Genomic DNA, 25,389 nt, shown 5'->3' on the forward strand with positions numbered 1-25,389 from the left:
CCTGTTCCCTCAAACCTCTACTCCTGCCCCCTCATTCCTCTACTCCTGTTCCCTCAAACCTCTACTCCTGTTCCCTCAAACCTCTACTCCTGTTCCCTCAAACCTCTACTCCTGTTCCCTCAAACCTCTACTCCTGTTCCCTCAAACCTCTACTCCTATTCCCTCAACCCTCTACTCCTGTTCCCTCAAACCTCTACTCCTATTCCCTCAACCCTCTACTCCTGTTCCCTCAAACCTCTACTCCTGTTCCCTCAAACCTATACTCCTATTCCCTCAACCCTCTACTCCTGTTCCCTCAAACCTCTACTCCTGTTCCCTCAAACCTCTACTCCTGTTCCCTCAACCCTCTACTCCTGTTCCCTCAAACCTCTACTCCTGTTCCCTCAAACCTCTACTCCTGTTCCCTCAAACCTCTACTCCTGTTCCCTCAAACCTCTAATCCTATACCCTCAACCCTCTACTCCTGTTCCCTCAAACCTCTACTCCTATTCCCTTTACCCTCTACTCCTGTTCCCTCAAACCTCTACTCCTGTTCCCTCAACCCTCTACTCCTGTTCCCTCAAACCTCTACTCCTGTTCCCTCTTGACGTGCCATTTACATTTCTTCAGAGTTCTGAAAGGTTCTTGAAATGTATGGAAGCCTGTATGGAAGCCTGCAGATGTGTCCCGTTCAAAGCACACAGCAAATGTTAACTAGTGTTGATTTTTCATTATAAACTGGGTGGTTTGAGCCCTGAATACTGATTGGCTGACAGCCGTGGTATACCACAGGTATGACAAAACATGTATTTTTACTGCTCTAATTACGTTGGTAACCAGTTTATAATAGCAATAAGGCACCTCAGGGGTTTGTGGTATATTGCCAATATACCACGGCTAACAGCTGTATCCGCGTTGCATCGTGCCTAAGAACAGCCCTTAGCCGTGGTATATTGGCCATATACCACACCCCCTCATGCATTATTGCTTAAGTATAACATTTCTAGGGTTGATTCAAAAGTTAAATTAACACTAAAGAGTTAATTACCACTCAGTGGTGTAAAATAACCCCACTGTTGGTGTTAATAACCAGAGTTTAACCAAAACCACACCCGTCATTATCATATTTCCCAGCATGCTCTATTGCAAATAGATTTTTTTTTTTTTTTATTGTTTCTTTCAATATCTCTGTTTTTTTCATGTACGTTGATTGATTAATTAATATCATGCTACTCAAATATAAATAGCATTGATTTTTTTGAAAACTATTATAATCTGTTACTTGGATTTATTGCACACAGTTACTGAAATGGTTGTTCAAGTTTAAATGTGTAAGGTAGTCTCATATCTTCCCAACCCTGGCAGTCATGCTGAATAACAATTCAAAATGTTGGATATCCCCACTCTGGCTGGATTCCAATAGGAATTACACATCACTTTGCAAGCCAGCACAATGTGACTTACAGGCCTGATGTGGACTGTAAACTGTGAGTTTTCAGGACACTCTATTAGATAGTGATGGGAAACCGAGGCTTCCTGAAGGCTTTGGCGCTTTCACCAAATTGTGCCGGGAAAAAAAAACGGTTAATTAGTCTGAGCTTCATTATCTGTTCACAATGCATATTAGTGACATCTGCTGGTCAGCAATAAATAGTAGCGTTTGATTATCAGATATAAAAAAAAATAATTTCTCTCCACTGTTTTCATCCAAACTCGTTGGCTTCAGTAGCCTGTAATAACCAGGTTTCCGTCATGCTTTTTTAAAAAACGATTTACTCTTTATTTATTTATTTATTTATTTACTAGTTTACTATTGTTCATAAATTAAATGTATGGCATTATTTAGGATGCTTAAGACAGAAGCTTATACTATACTAAATCTAATTATTTGAATACCGTGCAGAAAGTGTGGTTTCACATTTAAAACTCAAAATAGTGTGTCTTCAACGGGATTCGACCTCATACCCTCACGTCTTTGAATGTTCCATAGTCATCCTTGTCTACCTGCTAAGCTACCGTTCAGTTGAAATGTGCAAAATCCTATATATGTATTTGTAAATACGGTGTCCAGTAGAGGTTGGTGTTTGAAAGCAGCTTGGAATCAAAGAACGCACCAGATCTACGGCAAAATTAGCGGGATCTCGCATTTTGCAACACATGGTTTGGAAAAAGCATGTGATTAAACTAAGCTTCTGATGTCATTGATGACATACTTCTGATAAAGTGATACATGCATCGGCACACTGCTTCGAAGTTAGCTGCTTAGTGATTTCAACGCCTCTGAGCTCCGGTATCAAACATAACACTAGTGTTAAGGTAAAACTAGGCCCTCAAAAGAAGGCCTTATGAAATATGTATTGTACTGTCTTAAAGAATCAGATTTTAATGAAAACATATTCACTTAAGATCTCACTTGGTGAACCCTGGGATATATGCAAATACTGTAAGTCTTAAAACGCTACAGCAGGGCTATTCAATTCCGGTCCTGAAAGTCCGAAACATTTCTGGTTTTAGATTTTCGTACTGTTTTTCAAAGAACCATCCCATTTATGGTTCCTCGGAAAACCTAAAATGGTTCCCCTATGGCATCGCTCTCAAAAACCTAATTTGGTTCCAACTTGTACCTTTATTTTTAAGAGTGTAGTCTCCTTACCTGAACCCTTTCTTCTTTTCACTTACCCTCCTCCCTCACAGCCCCCTCTCCTCTCCTCCGCCAGTCGTGCTATCGGTGGGAAGAGACCCCCCACAATGAGAGAGAAATGGAAAAGGAGAGCGAGATGGAATAGAAAGAAATCTCATTCTTCCGTTTCTCTCCTTTCATAACTCATGGCCTATTTATTTGAAGCGCTTTCTTTTTTTTTTCTGTTCCATTTTCTGTTCATTCATTTATTTTATTCTCTCCTTCCATGCGGCGCGTGGAGGGGACGTGAGGGTGAACTAGGTGTGAAAGCTAATATTCTTCCCTAAACTACAAAACCCTAGTTCTCTTAATAATAGCTTCTGATACTGTGTAGGGTTACATTACATTACATTTTAGTCATTTAGCAGACGCTCTTATCCAGAGCGACTTACAGTTAGTGAGTGCATACATTATTTTTATTTTTTTCATACTGACCCCCCGTGGGAATCGAACCCACAACCCTGGCGTTGCAAACGCCATGCTCTACCAACTGAGCTACATCCCTGCTGGCCTTTCCCTCCCTTACCCTGGACGACGCTGGGCCAATTGTGCGCCGCCCCATGGGTCTCCCGTTCACGGCCGGCTACGACAGAGCCTGGATTCGAACCAGGATCTCTTAGACCACTGCGCCACTCGGGAGATATCCTAGTCTATATCTCTGTGGTCCTCTGTAACTCAGTGGGTTGTATTCCCGTGCCCATACTTTAAAAAATGCACACATGACTGGAAGTCGCTTTGGATAAATGCGTCTGCTAAATGGCAAATGTTATTATTATTATATTATATATATATATTATTATTGTTGATTTATTTTATTATTATTATATTATTATTTCTACAGCTTGTGATAGTGTATTCTCTATAGGGTGATGTCTTTGTAGCTTGTCCATGTCCAGGGTCTGTTCTATACAATCAGACTTCTACGAATGCTCACAAGGTTGAAAATAAATGCTTGTATAAATGTATTGTATGAAAAGTGGCGTGTGAAAGCTCTATTCTTCCAGGTCTAGTCTACTCTAGTGTCTCTTAGAGGACCAACTAATCAAACGTTAGATGATGACCTGATTAATGGAATCAGGTTTGTAGTGCTAGGGCGAAAAAGTCAGTCTAGTGTACGTGCATGTACAGTTGAAGTCGGAAGTTTACATACACTTAGGTTTTAGTCATTAATACTCATTTTTCAAGCACTACGCACATTTTTTGTTAACAAACTATAGTTTTGACAAGTCATTTTTTACAACAATTGTTTACAGACAGATTATTTCACTTATAATTCACTGTGTCACAATTCCAGTGGGTCAGAAGTTTACATACACTAAGTTGACTGTGTCTTTAAACAGCTTGGAAAATTCCAGAAAATGATGTAATGGCTTTAGAAGCTTCTGATAGGCTAATTGACATCATTTGAGTCAGTTGGAGGTGTACCTGTGGATGTATTTCAAGGCCTCCCTTCAAACTCAGTGCCTCTTTACTTGACATCATGGGAAAATCAAAAGAAATCAGCCAAGACCTCAGAAAAAAAAGTCTGGTTCATCCTTGGGAGCAATTTCCAAACACCTGAAGGTACGTTCATCTGTACAAACAGTAGTACTTAAGTATAAACACCATGGGACCACGCAGCCGTCAAATCCCGCTCAGGAAGGAGACGCGTTCTGTCTCCTAGAGATGAACGTACTTTGGTATGAAAAGTGCAAATCAATCCCAGAACAACAGCAAAGGACCTTGTGAAGATGCTGGTGGAAACAGGTACAAAAGTATCTATATCCACAGTAAAATGCGTACTGTATCGACATAACCTGAAAGGCCGCTCAGCAAGGAAGAAGCCACTGCTCCAAAACCGCCATAAAAAAGCCAGACTACGGTTTGCAACTGCAAATGGGGACAAAGATCGTACTTTTTGGAGAAATGTCCTCTGGTCTAATGAAACAAAAATATAACTGTTTGGCCATAATGACCATCGTTACGTTTGGAGGAAAAATGGGGTGCTTGCAAGCCGAAGAACACCATTCCATCCGTTAAGCAGCATCATGCTGTGGGGGTGCTTTGCTGCAGAAGGGACTGGTGCACTTCACAAAATAGATGGCATCATGAGGAAGGAAAATTATGTGGATATATTGAAGCAACATCTCAAGACATTAGTCAGGAAGTTAAAGCTTGGTCGCAAATGGGTCTTCCAAATTGACAATGACCCCAAGCATACTTCCAAAGTTGTGGCTGTAATATTCATATGTGTCACCATACTGAATTGTAATTGGATGCATCATACTATGCAATGATTGGTTAAGACCACCCAGGTGGTGAGGTCATTCTAAGATGATCATGGCCAGAGACACATGGACATGCACGTTATAGCTAGTTAATAAAGAGCTACGTTTATAAATATCCTGTCGTCCTGCATTTTATTATTTTGTACAAAGCGTACAAAACAAGACAGTGGCAAAATGGTTTAAGGACAACAAAGTCAAGGTATTGGAGTGGCCATCACAAAGCCCTGACCTCAATCCTATAGAACATTTGTGGGCAGAACTGAAAATGCGTGTGAGAGCAAGGAGGCCTACAAACCTGACTCAGTTACTGTCACGCCCTGGCTCTGGGGACACTGTTATGTTGAGCGTGTAGATCTATGTATTCCATTTCTATGTTGGCCAGTGTGGTTCTCAATCAGAGGCAACGAGTGTCAGCTGTGGCTGGTTGTCTCTGATTGGGAACCACATTTAAACAGGCTGTTTGCCCACAGTGGTTGTGGGATCTTGTTCGTGTTTGTTCGTGTTTGACCATTGACTGTCACGTTATCGTTTTGTTGTTTTTTGATCGTGTATCATAAATAAAGAGTATGTTCGTCTGCAACGCTGCGCCTTGGTCCTCATCTCTTACTGACGATCGTGACAGAAGATCCCACCAAAACTGGACCAAGCAGCGTGTCCAGGAGCCATCGCCAGGGGAATCGCTAGCAGATCTCCGTGGCAACCTCGACTGGGTCAAGCCTAGTGAGGAGCAGAGAGGGTGGACTTGGGAACAGTGGAGGAAGAGCTTCGACTGGGTCAAGCCAAATGAGGAGCTGAATGGCGGGAGTTGGAAGCAGAAGAGCGAGAGTTGGGCGAGAACTATAGAGGCCTGGCCCACGGGGAAGAGAGACCCCCAGAACATTTTTAGGGGGGGGCTCACGACGTCGGGGCAGCAGGAGGCCGGCGATAGAGCGGCCCAGCGGGTTGGCAGAGGAGGCCGCCAGGTTACGGGGGCCACTGGTCGAAGAGGGGATGGAAGGTGTAGAGGCACGGCGAGAGGTACTGGGGTGTGTTACCAGTCCGGTCCGGCCCGTTCCAGATCCCGGTGTAGGGCCAGTGGTGTGTGTCCCCAGTACGGTCCGGTCTGTTCCTGCTCCCCGCACCAAGTGTACGGTGCGCGTCGCCAGCCCGGCCCAGCCTGCTCCTGCCCCTCGCACCAAGCCTACGGTGCGCGTCACCAGCCCGGCCCGGCCTGCTCCTGCCCCTCGCACCAAGCCTACGGTGCGCGTCGCCAGCTCGGCCCGGCCTGTTCCTGCTCCTCGCACCAAGCCTATGGTGCGCTTCGCCAGCCCGGCCCGGCCTGTTCCTGCTCCCCGCACCAAGGCTATGGTGCGTGTCGCCAGCCCGGTCCGGCCTGTTCCTGCCACTCGCACCAAGCCAGGGGTGCGAGTCGTCAGCCCGGTCCAGCCCGTTCCTGCTCCACGCACCAAACCAGGGGTGCGTATCGTCAGCCCGGTCCGGCCCGTTGCTGCTCCACGCACTAAGCCAGGGGTGCGCATCGTCAGCCCGGTCCGGTCCGTTCCTGCTCCACGCACTCAAGCCAGGGGTGCGCATCGTCGCAGCGCGTCCGGTCCGCTCCTGCTTCCCGCACCAAGCCAATGGTGCGCGTCGCCAGCCCGGTTCGGCCCGCTCCTGCTCCTCACACCAAGCCAGTGGTGTGCGTCGCCAGTCCAGCACGGCCCGTGCCTGTTCTCCACACCAAGCCAGTGGTGGGCGTCGTCAGTCCGGCACGGCCCGTGCCTGTTCCACTGGTGCCTGGTCCGGCACCGGTCAGATGCGTTACGCCGGAGCTAGAGCAATCCGCTCCATCAGTGTGCAGTCCAGCTCCGGCCAGCGGGGCCAGACCGGACCAGGGGTACTTTGGGGGGGTTGGAGAGGAGTGGGGATCAGGCCTGGGCCGGATCCGCCGCCAAGGCGGAGTGCCCACCCGGTCCCTCCCCTGTGGTATTTAGTTGGCGCGGTCGGAGTCCGCACCTTTAGGGGGGGGTACTGTCACGCCCTGGCTCTGGGGACACTGTTATGTTGAGCCAGGGTGTGTAGATCTATGTATTCCATTTCTATGTTGGCCAGTGTGGTTCTCAATCAGAGGCAACGAGTGTCAGCTGTGGCTGGTTGTCTCTGATTGGGAACCACATTTAAACAGGCTGTTTGCCCACAGTGGTTGTGGTATCTTGTTCGTGTTTGTTCGTGTTTGACCATTGACTGTCACGTTATCGTTGTGTTGTTTTTTGATCGTGTATCATAAATAAAGAGTATGTTCGTCTGCAACGCTGCGCCTTGGTCCTCATCTCTTACCGACGATCGTGACAGTTACACCAGCTCTGTCAGGAGGAATGGGCCAAAATTCACTCAACTTATTGTGGAAGGCTACCCGAAACGTTTGACCCAAGTTAAACAATTTAAAGGAAATGCTACCAAATACTAATTGAGCGTATTTAAACTTCTGACCCACTGGGAATGTGATGAAAGAAATAAAAGCTGAAATAAATCATTCTCTCTACTATTATTCTGACATTTCACATTCTTAAACTAAGGTGGTGATCCTAACTGACCTAAGACAGGGAATTTTTACTAGGATTAAATGTTAGAAATTGTGAAAAACTGAGTTTAAATGTATTTGGCTAAGGTGTATGTAAACTTCCAACTGTATATGTTTGCATACGCTCCAGCGCCTCTTGCTGAGTTTGCCTGTTACAGTGGGGGAAAAAAGTATTTAGTCAGCCACCAATTGTGCAAGTTCTCTCACTTAAAAAGATGAGAGAGGCCTGTAATTTTCATCATAGGTACACGTCAACTATGACAGACAAATTGAGAAAAAGAAATCCAGAAAATCACATTGTAGGATTTTTAATGAATTTATTTGCAAATTATGGTGGAAAATAAGTATTTGGTCACCTACAAACAAGCAAGATTTCTGGCTCTCACAGACCTGTAACTTCTTCTTTAAGAGGCTCCTCTGTCCTCCACTCATTACCTGTATTAATGGCACCTGTTTGAACTTGTTATCAGTATAAAAGACACCTGTCCACAACCTCAAACAGTCACACTCCAAACTCCACTATGGCCAAGACCAAAGAGCTGTCAAAGGACACCAGAAACAAAATTGTAGACCTGCACCAGGCTGGGAAGACTGAATCTGCAATAGGTAAGCAGCTTGGTTTGAAGAAATCAACTGTGGGAGCAATTATTAGGAAATGGAAGACATACAAGACCACTGATAATCTCCCTCGATCTAGGGCTCCACGCAAGATCTCACCCCGTGGGGTCAAAATGATCACAAGAACGGTGAGCAAAAATCCCAGAACCACACGGGGGGACCTAGTGAATGACCTGCAGAGAGCTGGGACCAAAGTAACAAAGCCTACCATCAGTAACACACTACGCCGCCAGGGACTCAAATTCTGCAGTGCCAGACGTGTCCCTCTGCTTAAGCCAGTACATGTCCAGGCCCGTCTGAAGTTTTCTAGAGTGCATTTGGATGATCCAGAAGAGAATTGGGAGAATGTCATATGGTCAGATGAAACCAAAATAGAACATTTTGGTAAAAACTCAACTTGTCGTGTTTGGAGGACAAAGAATGCTGAGTTGCATCCCAAGAACACCATACCTACTGTGAAGCATGGGGGTGGAAACATCATGCTTTGGGGCTGTTTTTCTGCAAAGGGACCAGGACGACTGATCCGTGTAAAGGAAAGAATGAATGGGGCCATGTATCGTGAGATTTTGAGTGAAAACCTCCTTCCATCAGCAAGGGCATTGAAGATGAAACGTGGCTGGGTCTTTCAGCATGACAATGATCCCAAACACACCGCCCGGGCAACGAAGGAGTGGCTTCGTAAGAAGCATTTCAAGGTCCTGGAGTGGCCTAGCCAGTCTCCAGATCTCAACCCCCCATAGAAAATCTTTGGAGGGAGTTGAAAGTCCGTGTTGCCCAGCGACAGCCCCAAAACATCACTGCTCTAGAGGAGATCTGCATGGAGGAATGGGCCAAAATACCAGCAACAGTGTGTGAAAACCTTGTGATGACTTACAGAAAATGTTTGACCTGTGTCATTGCCAACAAAGGGTATATAACAAAGTATTGAGAAACTTTTGTTATTGACCAAATACTTATTTTCCACCATAATTTGCAAATAAATTCATTAAAAATCCTACAATGTGATTTTCGGGAGAAAAAAAATCTCATTTTGTCTGTCATAGTTGACGTGTACCTATGATGAAAATTACAGGCCTCTCTCATCTTTTTAAGTGGGAGAACTTGCACAATTGGTGGCTGACTAAATACTTTTTTTCCCCACTGTATGTGTTTGGTCTACATGGTATACACAGTGCATTGGGAAAGTATTCAGATCCCTTGACTTCTTCCACATTTTGTTATGTTACAGCCTTATTCTAAAATGGATTAAACACATTTTTCCCTCATCAATCTACACACAATACCCCATAATGACAAAGCAGAAACGGGTTTTCAGAATATTTGTGCAAATGTATTAAAAATAAGAAAACTGAAAAATTACATTTACATAAGTATTCAGACCATTTACTCAGTACTTTGTTGAAGCACCTTTGGCAGTGATTACAGCCTCAAGTCTTGTTGGGTATGAAGCTACAAGCTTGGCACACCTGTATTTGGGGAGTTTCTCCCATTCTTCTCTGCAGATCCCCTCAGGCTCTGTCAGGTTGGATGGTGAGCGATTCTTGCAAAAAAAAAACTTTTAAAAAACAAATGTTTTTGCTTTGTCATTATGGGGTATTGTGTGTAGATTGATGAGAATGATTTAATCAATTTTAGAAAAGGCTGTAATGTAACAAAATGTGGAAAATGTCAAGGGGTCTGAATACTTTCCGAATGCACTGTATGTGTGCCATCTGTGTGTATTCACTGTATCATGTCTTGAAAAGGTATGAAAGGGTTAGAAAATAAACAAATGACAGCTCTAGAAATACTTTTAGTGCATGCATGTACACACACACACACACACACACACACACACACACACACACACACGCAGTGCTAGCTAATATGTCTCTGTAAAGGTAGAATATATTTATTTGAACGCTTGACATGCAGTCACTCCTCACTTCCCTGTGGCTCTGAGAGAGAGAGAGAGAGACAGACACAATTAGACCCAACCAAATCATGAGAAAACAAAAAGAGAATTACTTGACACATTGGAAAGAATTTACAAAAAAACAGAGCTAACTAGAATGCTATTTGGCCCTAAACAGAGAGTACACAGTGGCAGAATAACTGACCACTGTGACTGACCCAAACTTAAGGAAAGCTTTGACTATGTACAGACTCAGTGAGCATCGCCTTTGCTATTGAGGAAGGCCGCCGTAGGCTATTTTATTTAATTTATTTCACCTTTATTTAACCAGGTACACCAGTTGAGAACAAGTTCTCATTCACAACTGTGACCTTGCCAAGATAAAGCAAAGCAGTGCGACAAAAAACAACAACACAGAGTTACATATGGGGTAAACAAAACATACAGTCAAAAATACAACAGAAAATATATATACAGTGTGTGCAAATGTAGCAAGTTATGGAGGTAAGGCAATAAATAGGCCATAGTGCAAAATAATTACAATTTAGTATTAACACTGGAATGATAGATGTGCAAGAGATGATGTGCAAATAGAGATACTGGGGTGCAAATGAGCAAAATAAATAACAATATGGGGATGAGGTAGTTGGGTGGGCTGTGTACAGGTGCAGTGATCGGTAAGGTGCTCTGACAACTGATGCTTAAAGTTAGTGAGGGAGATAAGAGTCTCCAGCTTCAGAGATTTTTGCAGTTCGTTCCAGTCATTGGCAGCAGAGAACTGGAAGGAATGGCGGCCAAAGGAGGTGTTGGCTTTGGGAATGACCAGTGAGATATACCTGCTGGAGCGCAGACTACGGGTGGGTGCTGCTATGGTGACCAATGAGCTAAGATAAGGCGGGGATTTGCCTAGCAGTGATTTATAGATGACCTGGAGCCAGTGGGTTTGGCGACAAATATGTAGTGAGGACCAGCCAACAAGAGTGTACAGGTCACAGTGGTGGGTAGTTTATGGGGCTTTGGTGACAAAACGGATGGCACTGTGATAGACTACATCCAATTTGCTGAGTAGAGTGTTGGAGGCTATTTTGTAAATGACATCGCCGAAGTCAAGGATCGGTAGGATAGTCAGTTTTACGAGGGCATGTTTGGCAGCATGAGTGAAGGAGGCTTTGTTGCAAAATAGGAAGCCGATTCTAGATTTATCCATGCTATGTGCACACTGTCCACAAAATTAGGTGGAAACTGAGCTGCACTTCCTAACCTCCTGCCGAATGAATGACCATATTAGAGACACATATTTCCCTCAGATTACACAGACCCACAAAGAATTCGAAAACAAATCCAATATTGATAAACTCCCATATCTTTTGAGTGAAATACCACAGTGTGCCATCACAGCAGCGAGATTTGTGACCTGTTGCCACAAGAAAAGGGCAACCAGTGAAGAACAAACACCATTGTAAATACAACCCATATTTATGTTGATTTATTTTCATTTTGTACTTTAACTATTTTCACATCATTTCAACAATGTATATAGACATAATATGACATTTGAAATGTCTTTATTCTTTTGGAGTTTACTTTAGTTTAGCTGACTGTTCATTTGTTATTTTTTTATTCACTTTTGTTTATAATCTATTTCACTTGCTTTGGCAATGTTTGATTCCATATACCCATCATATCTCTCTATCTCCCGTTTGATTCCATATACCCATCATATCTCTCTATCTCCCGTTTGATTCCATATACCCATCATATCTCTCTATCTCCCGTTTGATTCCATATACCCATCATATCTCTCTATCTCCCGTTTGATTCCATATACCCATCATATCTCTCTATCTCCCGTTTGATTCCATATACCCATCATATCTCTCTATCTCCCGTTTGATTCCATATACCCATCATATCTCTCTATCTCCCGTTTGATTCCATATACCCATCATATCTCTCTATCTCCCGTTTGATTCCATATACCCATCATATCTCTCTATCTCCCGTTTGATTCCATATACCCATCATATCTCTCTATCTCCCGTTTGATTCCATATACCCATCATATCTCTCTATCTCCCGTTTGATTCCATATACCCATCATATCTCTCTATCTTCCTTTTTTAAAAATGTCCTTATCTCATCCTCACTACGTTTTCACTCCCCTCTCTCCCTCCCCCATCTCTCTCCCCTCTCTCTCTCCCCTCTCTCCCTCCCCCATCTCTCTCCCCTCTCTCTCTCCCCTCTCTCCCTCCCCTCTCTCCCTCCCCTCTCTCCCTCCCCTCTCTCCCTCCCCTCTCTCTCTCCCCTCTCTCCCTTCCCTCTCTCCCTCCCCCATCTCTCTCCCCTCTCTCCCTCCCCTCTCTCCCTCCCCTCTCTCCCTCCCTCTCTCTCTCCCCTCTCTCCCTCCCCTCTCTCCCTCCCCTCCCCTCTCTCCTCCCCTCTCTCCCTCCCTCCACCCCTCCCCCCAGGTATTGGTACCCAGGACGGCAGTGCTGAGAAGGACCGGGACTTTAAGTGTCGCTCCCAGAGGCAGGTGCAGTTTAACCCTGGCCAGACGCGGGCCACATGGCGTGTTGGGATCCTGGCCGATGGGATCTTTGAACAGTCTGAAACCTTCCAGATCCTTCTGTCTGAACCCGTTATGGGAGCACTGGAGTTCCCTGCCACCGCCACGGTGGAAATACTGGACCCTTCCGACGGTTAGTACACACCCGCTGATCTAAGATCAGTTTAGCCAATTTCGTACATCTTAATGGATAATCATAATGAGAGAGTGGAGACCTGATCCCAGATCAGCACTCCTACTCTGAAAGCACTTTGACCAGTCATGGAAGCACTAGAGTTCCCTGCTCCCGCTACTGCTACCGTTCCACTGATTCAATTCCAGCCATTACAATGAGCCTGTCCTCCAAGATCTCCGCCCACCAGCCACCACTGGTACACTGGCACTGCTGTTGTATGTAGTATGTATAATATATAATATAGTATCATATAGTATGTATAGTATAGGATGTATAGCCTAGTACTGTATGTATATATCTCTCTCTATATATCTCTCTGTATCAAGCTACCAAAGCATTATTGCATTTAAGGAAAACATCAACTAGTTTAAATAACAATCTGTCATTATTTTCACCTCTCACTTTCTTGTTCAGTCTAGTTGGTTTTGGGTAATGAAGGTGCTGTAGCCTGTAGGTAACATTACAGTACAGGAGTCTATCCAGTCAACCCTGTTATCCTGCTATGGTTCAGGAGCCAACACAGTCAACCCTGTTATCCTGCTATGGTTCAGGAGCCTTCCCAGTCAACCCTGTTATCCTGCTATGGTTCAGGAGTCTATCCAGTCAACCCTGTTATCCTGCTATGGTTCAGGAGTCTATCCAGTCAACCCTGTTATCCTGCTATGGTTCAGGAGCCAACACAGTCAACCCTGTTATCCTGCTATGGTTCAGGAGCCAACACAGTCAACCCTGTTATCCTGCTATGGTTCAGGAGCCAACACAGTCAACCCTGTTATCCTGCTATGGTTCAGGAGCCAACACAGTCAACCCTGTTATCCTGCTATGGTTCAGGAGCCAACACAGTCAACCCTGTTATCCTGCTATGGTTCAGGAGCCAACACAGTCAACCCTGTTATCCTGCTATGGTTCAGGAGCCAACACAGTCAACCCTGTTATCCTGCTATGGTTCAGGAGCCAACACAGTCAACCCTGTTATCCTGCTATGGTTCAGAACCCTACAGTCAACCCTGTTATCCTGCTATGGTTCAGGAGCCTACCCAGTCAACCCTGTTATCCTGCTATGGTTCAGGAGCCAACACAGTCAACCCTGTTATCCTGCTATGGTTCAGGAGCCAACACAGTCAACCCTGTTATCCTGCTATGGTTCAGGAGCCAACACAGTCAACCCTGTTATCCTGCTATGGTTCAGGAGCCTACCCAGTCAACCCTGTTATCCTGCTATGGTTCAGGAGCCAACACAGTCAACCCTGTTATCCTGCTATGGTTCAGGAACCTACCTAGACTACCAAACAGTTCAAATTAATGAGCCAATTTACTCTCACAGCTAGAGAGAAACTTTGGTATTTTTAGTTAGCTGTGTTGTGTATTTTTATTGTCAATTCCCTGACTCTCCTGTGTATATTTAGATAATTATAAACGTGCAGCAAAAAGCACCGGGATTCCCATTAGAATGATGCACAGTCCTCCTCTGTTTCATTATCTCTCTCTCTTTCTATTTTCTTCCTCTCTTTTTGTATCTCTCTCTAGCTCTCTCTATCCTCCATCCTCTCCCTCTCTCTCTCGCTTTCTATTCAATATCTCTCTCTCTCTATCCTCATCCTCTCCCTCTCTCTATCCTCCATCCTCTCCCTCTCTCGATCCTCCATCCTCTCTCTCTCTCTCTCTCTCTCTCTCTCTCTCTCTCTCTCTCTCTCTCTCTCTCTATTCATCCTCTCTCTCTATCCTCCATCCTCTCCCTCTCTCTCTTTCTATTCAATATCTCTCTCTCTCTATCCTCATCCTCTCCCTCTCTCGATCCTCCATCCTCTCTCTCTCTCTCTCTCTCTCTCTCTCTCTCTCTCTCTCTCTCTCTCTCTCTCTCTCTCTCTCTCTCTCTTCATCCTCTCTCTCTATCCTCCATCCTCTCCCTCTCTCTCTTTCTATTCAATATCTCTCTCTCTCTATCCTCATCCTCTCCCTCTCTCGATCCTCCATCCTCTCCCTCTCTCGATCCTCCATCCTCTCTCTCTCTCTCTCTCTCTCTCTCTCTCTCTCTCTCTCTCTCTCTCTCTCTCTCTCTCTCTCTCTCTCTCTCTCTCTCTCTCTCTCTCTCTCTCTCTCTCTCTCTCTCTCTCTATTCATCCTATCTCTCTATCCTCCATCCTCTCCCTCTCTCTCTTTCTATTCAATATCTCTCTCTCTCTATCCTCATCCTCTCCCTCTCTCGATCCTCGATCCTCTCCCTCTCTCGATCCTCCATCCCTCTCTCTCTCTCTCTCTCTCTCTCTCTCTCTCTCTCTCTCTCTATTCATCCTCTCTCTCTATCCTCCATCCTCTCCCTCTCTCTCTTTCTATTCAATATCTCTCTCTCTCTATCCTCATCCTCCCTCTCTCGATCCTCCATCCTCTCCCTCTCTCGATCCTCCATCCTCTCTCTCTCTCTCTCTCTCTCTCTCTCTCTCTCTCTCTCTCTTTCTTTCTCTCTCTCTCTCTCTCCCTTCTCTCTTTCTTCTCTTCCCCTGTGGGTTAATTATGTTCTGTATGGAGGAGAGGGCCTGGTTTGTTGTAATATGACAGAGAGAGAGAGCGGAGAGAGAGAGAAAGAAAGAGGGATGGAGAGAAAGAGCGAGAGAGAGAGAGAGAGAGAGAGAGAGAGGAAGAGGGGAAAGAGAGAGGTGGAAAAAGTTTGACAAAGAGAGAGAGAGAGAGCAAAAACAGAGGGAGAGAAAAGAGAGGGAGATTTGCTGCTGTTTCTGCTTAAACTAATGGCCCGGAGAAGCCCTGGCTGTGTCTGTTGTTCGCCCTGCTCTAGCTTCGCTAATGATAACTACAACCTCTCTGTTGTTTGGGTCTCCGCCTGTTAGCATGTAGCTAATCTCTCTGGAGGCTAGGTTGATATAGTGATGTTTTCCTGATTTCCCCCTAATTGTGAGGACACTTAACATGTTAGCTTGTCTCTCTGGTCTAGTCTGTCTAAACCTTAGGGCATGCTATATTAACCTAGCTGTACTCTAAAGATGAGGGCTGTCTCTGTGTGTCTGTGTGCTAGCTATCCTCTCTGGGGGTCTCTCTAATTGTGAGGGGTCTTTGTGTGTTGCCCTGCTCCCTCTAAAGTTGAAAAAACACTATGTAAGCCTAGCAATTCTTTCACTAATGATCAGGACTGCCTCTATCTCGCTGTCGGTTAGCTTTTAGCCACATCCCTTCAGAGGGTAGGGATGCTTCCCTTATTTCTGAGGATGCTAGCTTAGATCACTAGATAATGGGATTTCCTAATCCTTCTAAAGTGTATGGCACGCTGTATTAACCTTGCATAACTAATCCTTCTAAAGGGTATGGCACGCTGTATTAACCTTGCATAACTAATCCTTCTAAAGGGTATGGCACGCTGTATTAACCTTGCATAACTAATCCTTCTAAAGTGTATGGCACGCTGTATTAACCTTGCATAACTAGTCCTTCTAAAGGGTATGGCACGCTGTATTAACCTTGCATAACTAGTCCTTCTAAAGGGTATGGCACGCTGTATTAACCTTGCATAACTAGTCCTTCTAAAGGGTATGGCATGCTGTATTAACCTTGCATAACTAGTCCTTCTAATGGGTATGGCACGCTGTATTAACCTTGCATAACTAATCCTTCTAAAGGGTATGGCACGCTGTATTAACCTTGCATAACTAATCCTTCTAAAGCGTATGGCACGCTGTATTAACCTTGCATAACTTAGGCTAACGACTGTACAGAATTCCCTGATCGGTGGAGTTGAGTTGGGATAGGGCATTTGTGGCAGGTGTGCCCTCTACCCAACTCTATGGTCACGTAAGGACGGAGGGCACTCGTGGAAGTTGTGCCTTCTATATATCACTATGGCCAGGTTTTTATACGGGCAGCCATTGATGGTGCCTCCTTTCAATCCGGGTCCTTCACCCAGACGGAGTTGATGAATTGAGCATGCCGACAACTCTCACAACAGCAACCACCAGTATATGCGTCATTGAATACGAACCATACTTACCTGTTACCTATCTCACATAACCAACCAGCTGGTTACTGAGTCAAGTCACTGTTCAAGACATCAAGACTTGTAATACAATCCCATCTCAGTGACATGTTCAATGCCCTGTATAGGCTATCCCCAATGCCCTGTATAGCCTATCTCCTCTGAATACATAAAGACTGATAAACTGCATCTTTTCCTCCATTTACTCTCCAACCGGAGTCCCACGGTAGACGGGCATAATTATATTAATAATAAGCCATTTAGCAGACGCTTTTATCCAAAGCGACTTACAGTCATGCGTGCATACATTTTTTTGTGTATGGGTGGTCCCGGGGATCGAACCCACTACCTTGGCGTTAACAAGTGCCGTGCTCTACCAGCTGAGCTACAGAGGACCACAGCACCATAACCCTCACATAAACCTTCATTCAGTTAAAATGACGACTATCTTTGTCCGTCTGTCTGCTTTTAACTTCGCTCTCGAGAGTCTAGGGATATTTTTCCTTAATTGCTAGGAGCTATCTTCATCCTTACTCCCTCTCTAAAGGGATGAGGTATGGGCATGCTGTATTAGCTTTGCATAACTTAGGCAATGATGGGGACTACATATGTCTTTGTGTGTCAGCCTTCAGCTACCTTCCCTAGAGGTTAGATCAGTCTAATTTGTGTGTTAGTTAGCCCAGCTACCTTCCCTATAAGTTAGGTCAGGTTAGTTTGTGTGTTAGCCTTCAGGTACATTCCCTATAGGTTAGATCAGGCTAGTTTGTGTGTTAGCCCAGCTACCTTCCCTAGAGGTTAGATCAGGCTAGTTTGTGTGTTAGTTAGCCCAGCTACCTTCCCTATAAGTTAGATCAGGCAAGTTTGTGTGTTAGCCCAGCTACCTTCCCTAGAGGTTAGGTCAGGCTAGTTTGTGTGTTAGCCCAGCTATCTTCCCTAGAGGTTAGATCAGGCTAGTTTGTGTGTTAGCCCAGCTACCTTCCCTAGAGGTTAGATCAGGCTAGTTTGTGTGTTAGCCCAGCTACCTTCCCTAGAGGTTAGGTCAGGCTAGTTTGTCTTGTTTTCCTTAATCGTGACCGAGGACACTGTAGTCACTTTATTAGAATCAGAATCACCTTTATTCGCCAAGTACATTTACAAATACACAGAATTTGATTAGGTGAAATGGTGCTGCCACAGTAAACATAAAACAGACAGAATATCGACAAGAATTCAGAATCCATGTGCACTATAAATACCAAAAAAACAGAACTACTTTCTATAACCATGAGATCTGCATGAGGATGTCTGTGGGTTAGCCTTTAGCTACGCTCTCCAGAGGCTAGTCACTGTCTGTGGGTTAGCCTTTAGCTACGCTCTCCAGAGGCTAGTCACTGTCTGTGGGTTAGCCTTTAGCTACGCTCTCCAGAGGCTAGTCACTGTCTGTGGGTTAGCCTTTAGCTACGCTCTCCAGAGGCTAGTCACTGTCTGCCTAGTGATGTTTCTCTTAATTGCGAGGACTCACACTCGCACACACTCGTGCACACACACACACACACACACACACAGAGACACTCTTTGTGTTATAGCTTTGTTTTCAAGCTCAGCCTTTAGCTCTAACGTTGAGGACATCAGTTGAGCTTATTTTGCTAATGACATGAACGACCCCTGTTATCAGTAGCTAGCCTCTCTCTGTGTTGTCAGTGTATAAGACTCAGATCAGTCTTGTTTCTTCTAAAGTCAACCCTATGTCAGTTCCGTCTTGTTTCTTCTAAAGTCAACCCTATGTCAGATCAGTCTTATTTCTTCTAAAGTCAACCCTATGTCAGTTCCGTCTTGTTTCTTCTAAAGTCAACCCTATGTCAGATCAGTCTTGTTTCTTCTAAAGGAAACCAATGTCAGATCAGTCTTGTTTCTTCTAAAGTCAATCGTATGTCAGGTCAGTATTGTTAGTTTACCACTGCTCCCTATAATGTTGAGGAAACTTTTCAACCACCACGAATATCTACCGAGGATGGTCTCTTATCTGTTCAGTGCTACTTTCTTCACAGTTAGTGTGAGAACATTCACATCACCCACTACTTTATGCTTGTCTTGGGTCATGGCTACAAATGTGGTTGGGGCTTGATCCATTTTCTACTGTAATTATGTGATGTACCACAGCCCCAAAACCCCCCAAAATGTCTAGATGACTCACTGAAAGAACCCAGTTAGTGGTTTAATGTGTGTGAAGTTTAATCTGTGTGAAGCCTCCTGCCCTAAAGCTCTTAGTCCACACACACACACACACACACACACACACACACATACATACACATTAATAATTAAAGAGACGATGAGGGGATGTTTTTCTAACTCAGCCGGTGGAGGATGACCCTAGTGTGTTTAGGAGTAGGTTTTTAGGTTGCTGTTTCTTCAAGTGAATCAGGAAGGGAGAGATGGACATAAAGGGAGGAATAGCATTAGATGGAATAGCATTAGATGGAATAGCATTAGATGGAATAGCATTAGATGGAATAGCATTAGATGGAATAGAATTAGATGGAATAGCATTAGATGGAATAGCATTAGATGGAATAGCATTAGATGGAATAGCATTAGATGGAATAGCATTAGATGGAATAGCATTAAATAGCATTAGATGGAATAGCGTTAAATGGAGTAGCATTAGATGGAATAGCATTAGATGGAATAGCATTAGATGGAATAGCATTAGATGGAATAGCGTTAAATGGAGTAGCATTAGATGGAATAGCATTAGATGGAATAGCATTAGATGGAATAGCATTAAATTGAATAGCATTAGATGGAATAGCATTAGATGGAATAGTGTTAGATGGAATAGCGTTAGATGGAATAGCGTTAGATGGAATAGCATTAGATGGAATAGCATTAGATGGAATAGCATTCGATGGAATATCGTTAGATGGAGTAGCATTAAATGGAATAGCATTAAATGGAATAGCATTAGATGGAATAGCATTAAATGGAATAGCATTAGATGGAATAGCATTAGATGGAATAGCATTAGATGGAATAGCATTAGATGGAGTAGCATTAGATGGAATAGCATTAGATGGAATAGCATTAGATGGAATAGCATTAAATGGAATAGCATTAGATGGAATAGCATTAGATGGAATAGCATTAAATGGAATAGCATTAAATGGAATAACATTAAATGGAATAGCATTAGATGGAATAGCATTAGATGGAATAGTGTTAGATGGAATAGCATTAAATGGAATAACATTAAATGTAATAGCATTAGATGGAATAGCATTAGATGGAATAGCGTTAGATGGAGTAGCATTAAATGGGGAGAGAGAGAGAGAGAGAGAGAGAGAGAGAGAGAGAGAGAGAGAGAGCGAGAGAGAGAGAGAGGGAGACCTCCTGCCAAATGTATGACCATATTAGAGACAAATACTTCCCTCAGATTACACAGACCCACAAAGAATTCGAAAACAAATCCAATCAAATCCACTCCCATATCTACTGGGTGAAAAACCACAGTGTGCTATCACATCAGCAATATTTGTGACCTGTTACCACAAGAAAAGGGCAACCAGTGAAGAACCAACACAATTGTTAAATACAACCTATATGTATGTTTAATTTATTTTCCCTTTTGTACTTTAACTATTTGCACATTGTTACAACACTGTATATAGACATAATATGACATTTGAAATGTCTTTATTCTTTTGAAACTTCTGAGTGTAATGTTTACTGTTAATATTTATTGTCTATTTCACTTTTGTTTACTATCTACTTCACTTGCTTTGGCAATGTTAACATACGTTTCCCATGCCAATAAAGCCCTTAAATTGAAATGAGTAAGAGAAGGAGAGAGTTTTGGAAAGAGAACCACACAACTCTCTGACCCCTGCTGTGTGGCCCAGTAGACCCCTGGGTTTTAACAGATTGATTTACAGTGATGCATTAGGTGTCTCTCTGTCACACTCTCAGCTTGAAGGAGAGGAATGGATTTATGTCAGAGTAATGGACTCACTTCTTTCTTTCACTGTCTATTTCCAGCCTCACTTTCACTTATTCTTTCTCTCTCTCTCTCTCTCTCTCTCACTCTCTCTCTCTCTCTCTCTCTCTCTCTCTCTCTGTGATTCCTCACCAAACAAAGAAATACCACGACTTTGGGGATTTTCACGACATTTTATCCATAAAGGGGTCCTTTGGAGGAAGCATTGTTGACATACATTTGACATTTGTAACTTAAAGCATAATTGAGAAATGATTGAAGTTGGAATATTTGTGACATTTTGGCCTTACCCATACATCTATGTTTTTCCTCTCTCTTTATTTTATTTTCTTGCTACACTATTTGACCCAAAATATGTGGACACCTGCTCGTTGAACATCTCATTCCAAAATCATGGGCATTAATATGGAGTTGGTCCCCAGTTTGCTGCTATAACAGCCTCCACTCTTCTGGGAAAGCTTTCCACTAGATGTTGGAACATTGCTGTGGGGACTTGCTTCCATTCAGCCACAAGAGCATTAGTGAGGTCGGGCACTGATGTTGGGCGATTAGGCCTGGCTCGCAGTCGGCGTTCCAATTCATCCCAAAGGTGTTCGATGGGGTTGAGGTCAGGGCTCTGTGCAGGCCAGTCAAGTTCTTCCACACCGATCTCGACAAACCATTTCTGTATGGACCTCGCTTTGTGCACGGGGGCATTGTCATGCTGAAACAGGAAAGGGCCTTCCCCAAGTTTTTACAAGTTGGAAGCACAGAATTGTCTAGAATGTCATTGTATTCTGTAGCGTTAAGATTCCCCTTCACTGGAACTAAGGGGCCTAGCCCGAACCATGAAAAACGGCCCCAGATCCATTATTCTTCCTCCAACAAACTTTACAGTTGGCACTATGCATTGGATCAGGAAGCGTTATTCTAGCAATCGCCAAACCCAGATTCGTTTGTCCGACTGCCAGATGGTGAAGCGTGATTCATCACTCCAGAGAACGCGTTTCCACTGCTCCAGAGTCCAATGGCGACGAGCTTTACACCACTCCAGCCGACGCTTGGCATTGCGCATGGTGATCTTAGGCTTGTGGCGGCATGGAAAGCCATTTCAAGAAGCTCCCGACGAACAGTTTTTGTGCTGACGTTGCTTCCAGAGGCAGTTTGGAACTCGGTAATGAGTGTTGCAACCGAGGACAGGTGATTTTTACACGCTACGCGCTTCAGCACTCGGCGTTCCCGTTCTGTGAGCTTATGTGGGCTACCACTTCACCGCTGAGCCGTTGTTGCTCCTAGACATTTCCACTTCACAATAACAGCACTTACAGTTGACCGGGGCACCTCTAGCAGGGCAGAAATTAGACGAACTGACTTGTTGGAAAGGTGGTATCCTATGACGGTGCCACGTTGAAAGTCACTGAGCTCTTCAGTAAGGCTATTCTATTGCCGATGTTTGTCTATGGAGATTGCATGGCTGGTTGCTCGATTTTATACACCTGTCAGCAACGGGTGTGGCTGAAATAGCTGAATCCACTAATTTGAAGGGGTGTCCACATACTGCTGTACAGTCCATTGGGAAAGTATTCAGACCCCTTGACTTTTTCCACATTTTGTTACATTACAGCCTTATTCTAAAATTGATTAAATAAAATAAAAAATCCTCATCAATCTACACACAATGCCCCATAATGACAAAGCGAACACAGGTTTTTAGTAATTTTGCAAATGTATTAAAAATAAAAAACATAAATATCATATTTACATATGTATTCAGACCCTTTGCTATGAGACTGGAAATTGAGCTCAGGTGCGTCCTGTTTCCATTGATCATCATTGAGATGTTTTCTACAACTTGATTGGAATCCACCTGTGGTAAATTCAATTGATTGGACATTATTAGGAAAGGCACACAACTGTCTATATAAAGTCCCACAGTTGACAGTGCATGTCAGAGCAAAAACCAAGCCATGAGGTCGAAGGAATTGTCTGTAGCTCCGAGACAGGATTGTGTCGAAGCACAGAACTGGGGAAGGGAACCAAAAAATGTCTGCAGTATTGAAGGTCCCCAAGTACACAGTGGCCTCCATCATTCTTAACTGGAAGAAGTTTGGAACCACCAAGTATTTTCCTAGAGCTGGCCGCCAGGCCAAACTGAGCAATCGGGGGAGAAAGCCTTGGTCAGGAAGGTTACCAAGAACCCGATGGTCACTCTGACAGAGCTCCAGAGTTCCTCTGTGGAGATTGGAGAACCTTCCAGAAAGACAACCATCTCTGCAGCACTCCACCAATCAGGCCTTTATGGTAGAGTGGACAGATGGAAGCCACTTCTCAGTAAAAAGCACATGACAGCCCTCTTGGAGTTTGCCAAAAGGCACCTAAAGGTGCTGGCTAGGCCACTCCAGGACCTTAATGTGCTTCTTCTTGAGCCACTCCTTTGTTGCCTTGGCCGTGTGTTTTGGGTCATTGTCATGCTGGAATACCCATCCCCGACCCATTTTCAATGCCCTGGCTGAGGGAAGGAGGTTCTCACCCAAAGTTTAATGGTACATGGCCTGTCCATCGTCCCTTTGATGCGGTGAAGTTGTCCTGTCCCCTTTGCAGAAAAACACCCCCAAAGCATAATGTTTCCACCTACATGTTTGACGGTGGGGATGGTGTTCTTGGGGTCATAGGCAGCATTCCTCCTCCTCCAAACATGGTGAGTTGAGTTGATGCCAAAGAGCTCGATTTTGGTCTCATCTGACCACAACACTTTCACCCAGTTCTCCTCTGAATCATTCAGATGTTCATTGGCAAACTTCAGATGGGCGTGTATATGTGGTTTCTTGAGCAGGGGGACCTTGCGGGCGCTGCAGGATTTCAGTCCTTCACGGCGTAGTGTGTTACCAATTGTTTTCTTGGTGACTATGGTCCTAGCTGCCTTGAGATCATTGACAAGATCCTCACGTGTAGTTCTGGGCTGATTCCTCACCGTTCTCATGATCATTGCAACTCCACGAGGTGAGATCTTGCATGGAGCCCCAGGCCGAGGGAGATTGACAGTTCTTTTGTGTTTCTTCCATTTGCAAATAATCGCACCAACTGTTGTCACCTTCTCACCAAGCTGCTTGGCGATGGTCTTGTAGCCCATTCCAGCCTTGTGTAGGTCTACAATCTTGTCCCTGACATCCTTGGAGAGCTCTTTGGTCTTGGCCATGGTGGAGAGTTTGGAATCTGATTTATTGATTGATTGCTTCTGTGGACAGGTGTCTTTTATACAGGTAACAAGCTGAGATTAGGAGCACTCCCTTTAAGAGTGTGCTCCTAATCTCAGCTCGTTACCTGTATAAAAGACACCTGGGAGCCAGACATTTTTCTGATTGAGAGGGGGTCAAATACTTATTTCCCTCATTAAAATGCAAATCAATTTATAACATTTTTGACATGCGTTTTTCTGTATTTTTTTGTTGTTATTCTGTCTCTCACTGTTCAAATAAACCTATCATTAAAAAATAATTTTTTCCCTCACTGTACTCTTCGCTGACAGAGAAAGAGGTACAGAGGGAGAGAGAGACAGCAGGATACAGACAGAGCGAGAGAGACAGAGTGAAAGAGAAACAGAGAGACAGAGAGAGAGAGACAGCTGGATACAGAGAGAGATAGAGACATAGAGAGAGAGAGAGTGAGAGAGAGAGAGTGAGAGAGAGAGAGAGAGAGAGAGAGAGAGAGAGAGAGAGAGAGAGAGAGAGAGAGAGAGAGAGAGAGAGACTGTGAGGTTACTGTGACCTCCCAGTATTTAGAAATGGATGTCAAACTCACTTGTTCTTCAGTCTAGGAAAGAAAAGGAAAGGGGCATTTCATATGCAGACAAGTTATTGTGCATTGGCCATGTTTCAGTTCAATCTGACATGTGATTAACACTCTCCCATCCCCCTCTGTCCTCCTCTCTCTCTCCTCACCTCCTCTCCTCCCCTCCCCTCTCTCTCCTCACCTCCCCTCCTCTATTCTGCTCCCGTCCTTCCTCTCCTCCACTCCCCTCTTCTCTCTCTCCTATCCTCTGCTCCCCTCCTCTCTCTCTCTCGTCATCCCCTCCTCTCCTCTACTCCTCCGCTCCTCCAGAGTCGACAGTGTTCATCCCACAGCCCAGTTACTGGGTAAAGGAGGATGTTGGAGAGATGCTGGTACCTGTCCACAGGAGTGGAGACATCAGCCAGGAACTCATGGTGATCTGCTACACTCAGCAAGGTACAGTACCTCGCCCTCAGTCTCTCTCTCTCTCTCCTCCTCTCATCCCTCTCTCCTCTCCTTCTCTCATCCCTCTCTCCACAGAAGGGTACAGTACCTCTCTCTCTCTCTCTCTCTCTCTCTCTCTCTCTCTCTCTCTCTCTCTCTCTCTCTCTCTCGCTCTCTCCACAGAAGGGTACAGTACCTCTCTCTCTCTCTCTCTCTCTCTCTCTCTCTCTCTCTCTTCTCTCTCTCTCTCTCTCTTTCTTCCGCTCTCTCAATTCAATTTCAATTCAATTTAAGGGCTTTGTGAAACATATGTTAACATTGCCAAAGCAAGTGAAGTAGATAGTAAACAAAAGTGAAATAAACAATAAATATTAAGAGTAAACATTACACTCAGAAGTTTCAAAAGAATAAAGACACTTCAAATGTCATATTATGGCTATATACAGTGTTGTAACAATGTGCAAATAGTTAAAGTACAAATGGGAAAATAAATAAACATAAATATGGGTT

The 25,389-nt window shown here is 44.3% G+C and overlaps 1 protein-coding gene across 1 annotated transcript in view; it reads left to right on the forward strand.

Annotated features, from left to right (window-relative positions):
* The window catches only part of LOC121556629 (FRAS1-related extracellular matrix protein 2-like), a gene marked incomplete at its 5' end in the record, with an annotated part of 146,481 nt that overhangs the window by 15,801 nt on the left and 105,291 nt on the right, over positions 1-25,389 (forward strand). The window contains 2 exons of the mRNA XM_045216882.1: positions 12,464-12,694; positions 24,766-24,891. Coding sequence (XP_045072817.1) covers positions 12,464-12,694; positions 24,766-24,891 — 357 coding nt within the window. The remainder of the gene's footprint in view (positions 1-12,463; positions 12,695-24,765; positions 24,892-25,389) is intronic.

Source organism: Coregonus clupeaformis, unplaced genomic scaffold (assembly GCF_020615455.1).
Source record: "Coregonus clupeaformis isolate EN_2021a unplaced genomic scaffold, ASM2061545v1 scaf0838, whole genome shotgun sequence".
In the NCBI taxonomy this organism is placed as follows: Eukaryota; Metazoa; Chordata; class Actinopteri; order Salmoniformes; family Salmonidae; genus Coregonus; species Coregonus clupeaformis.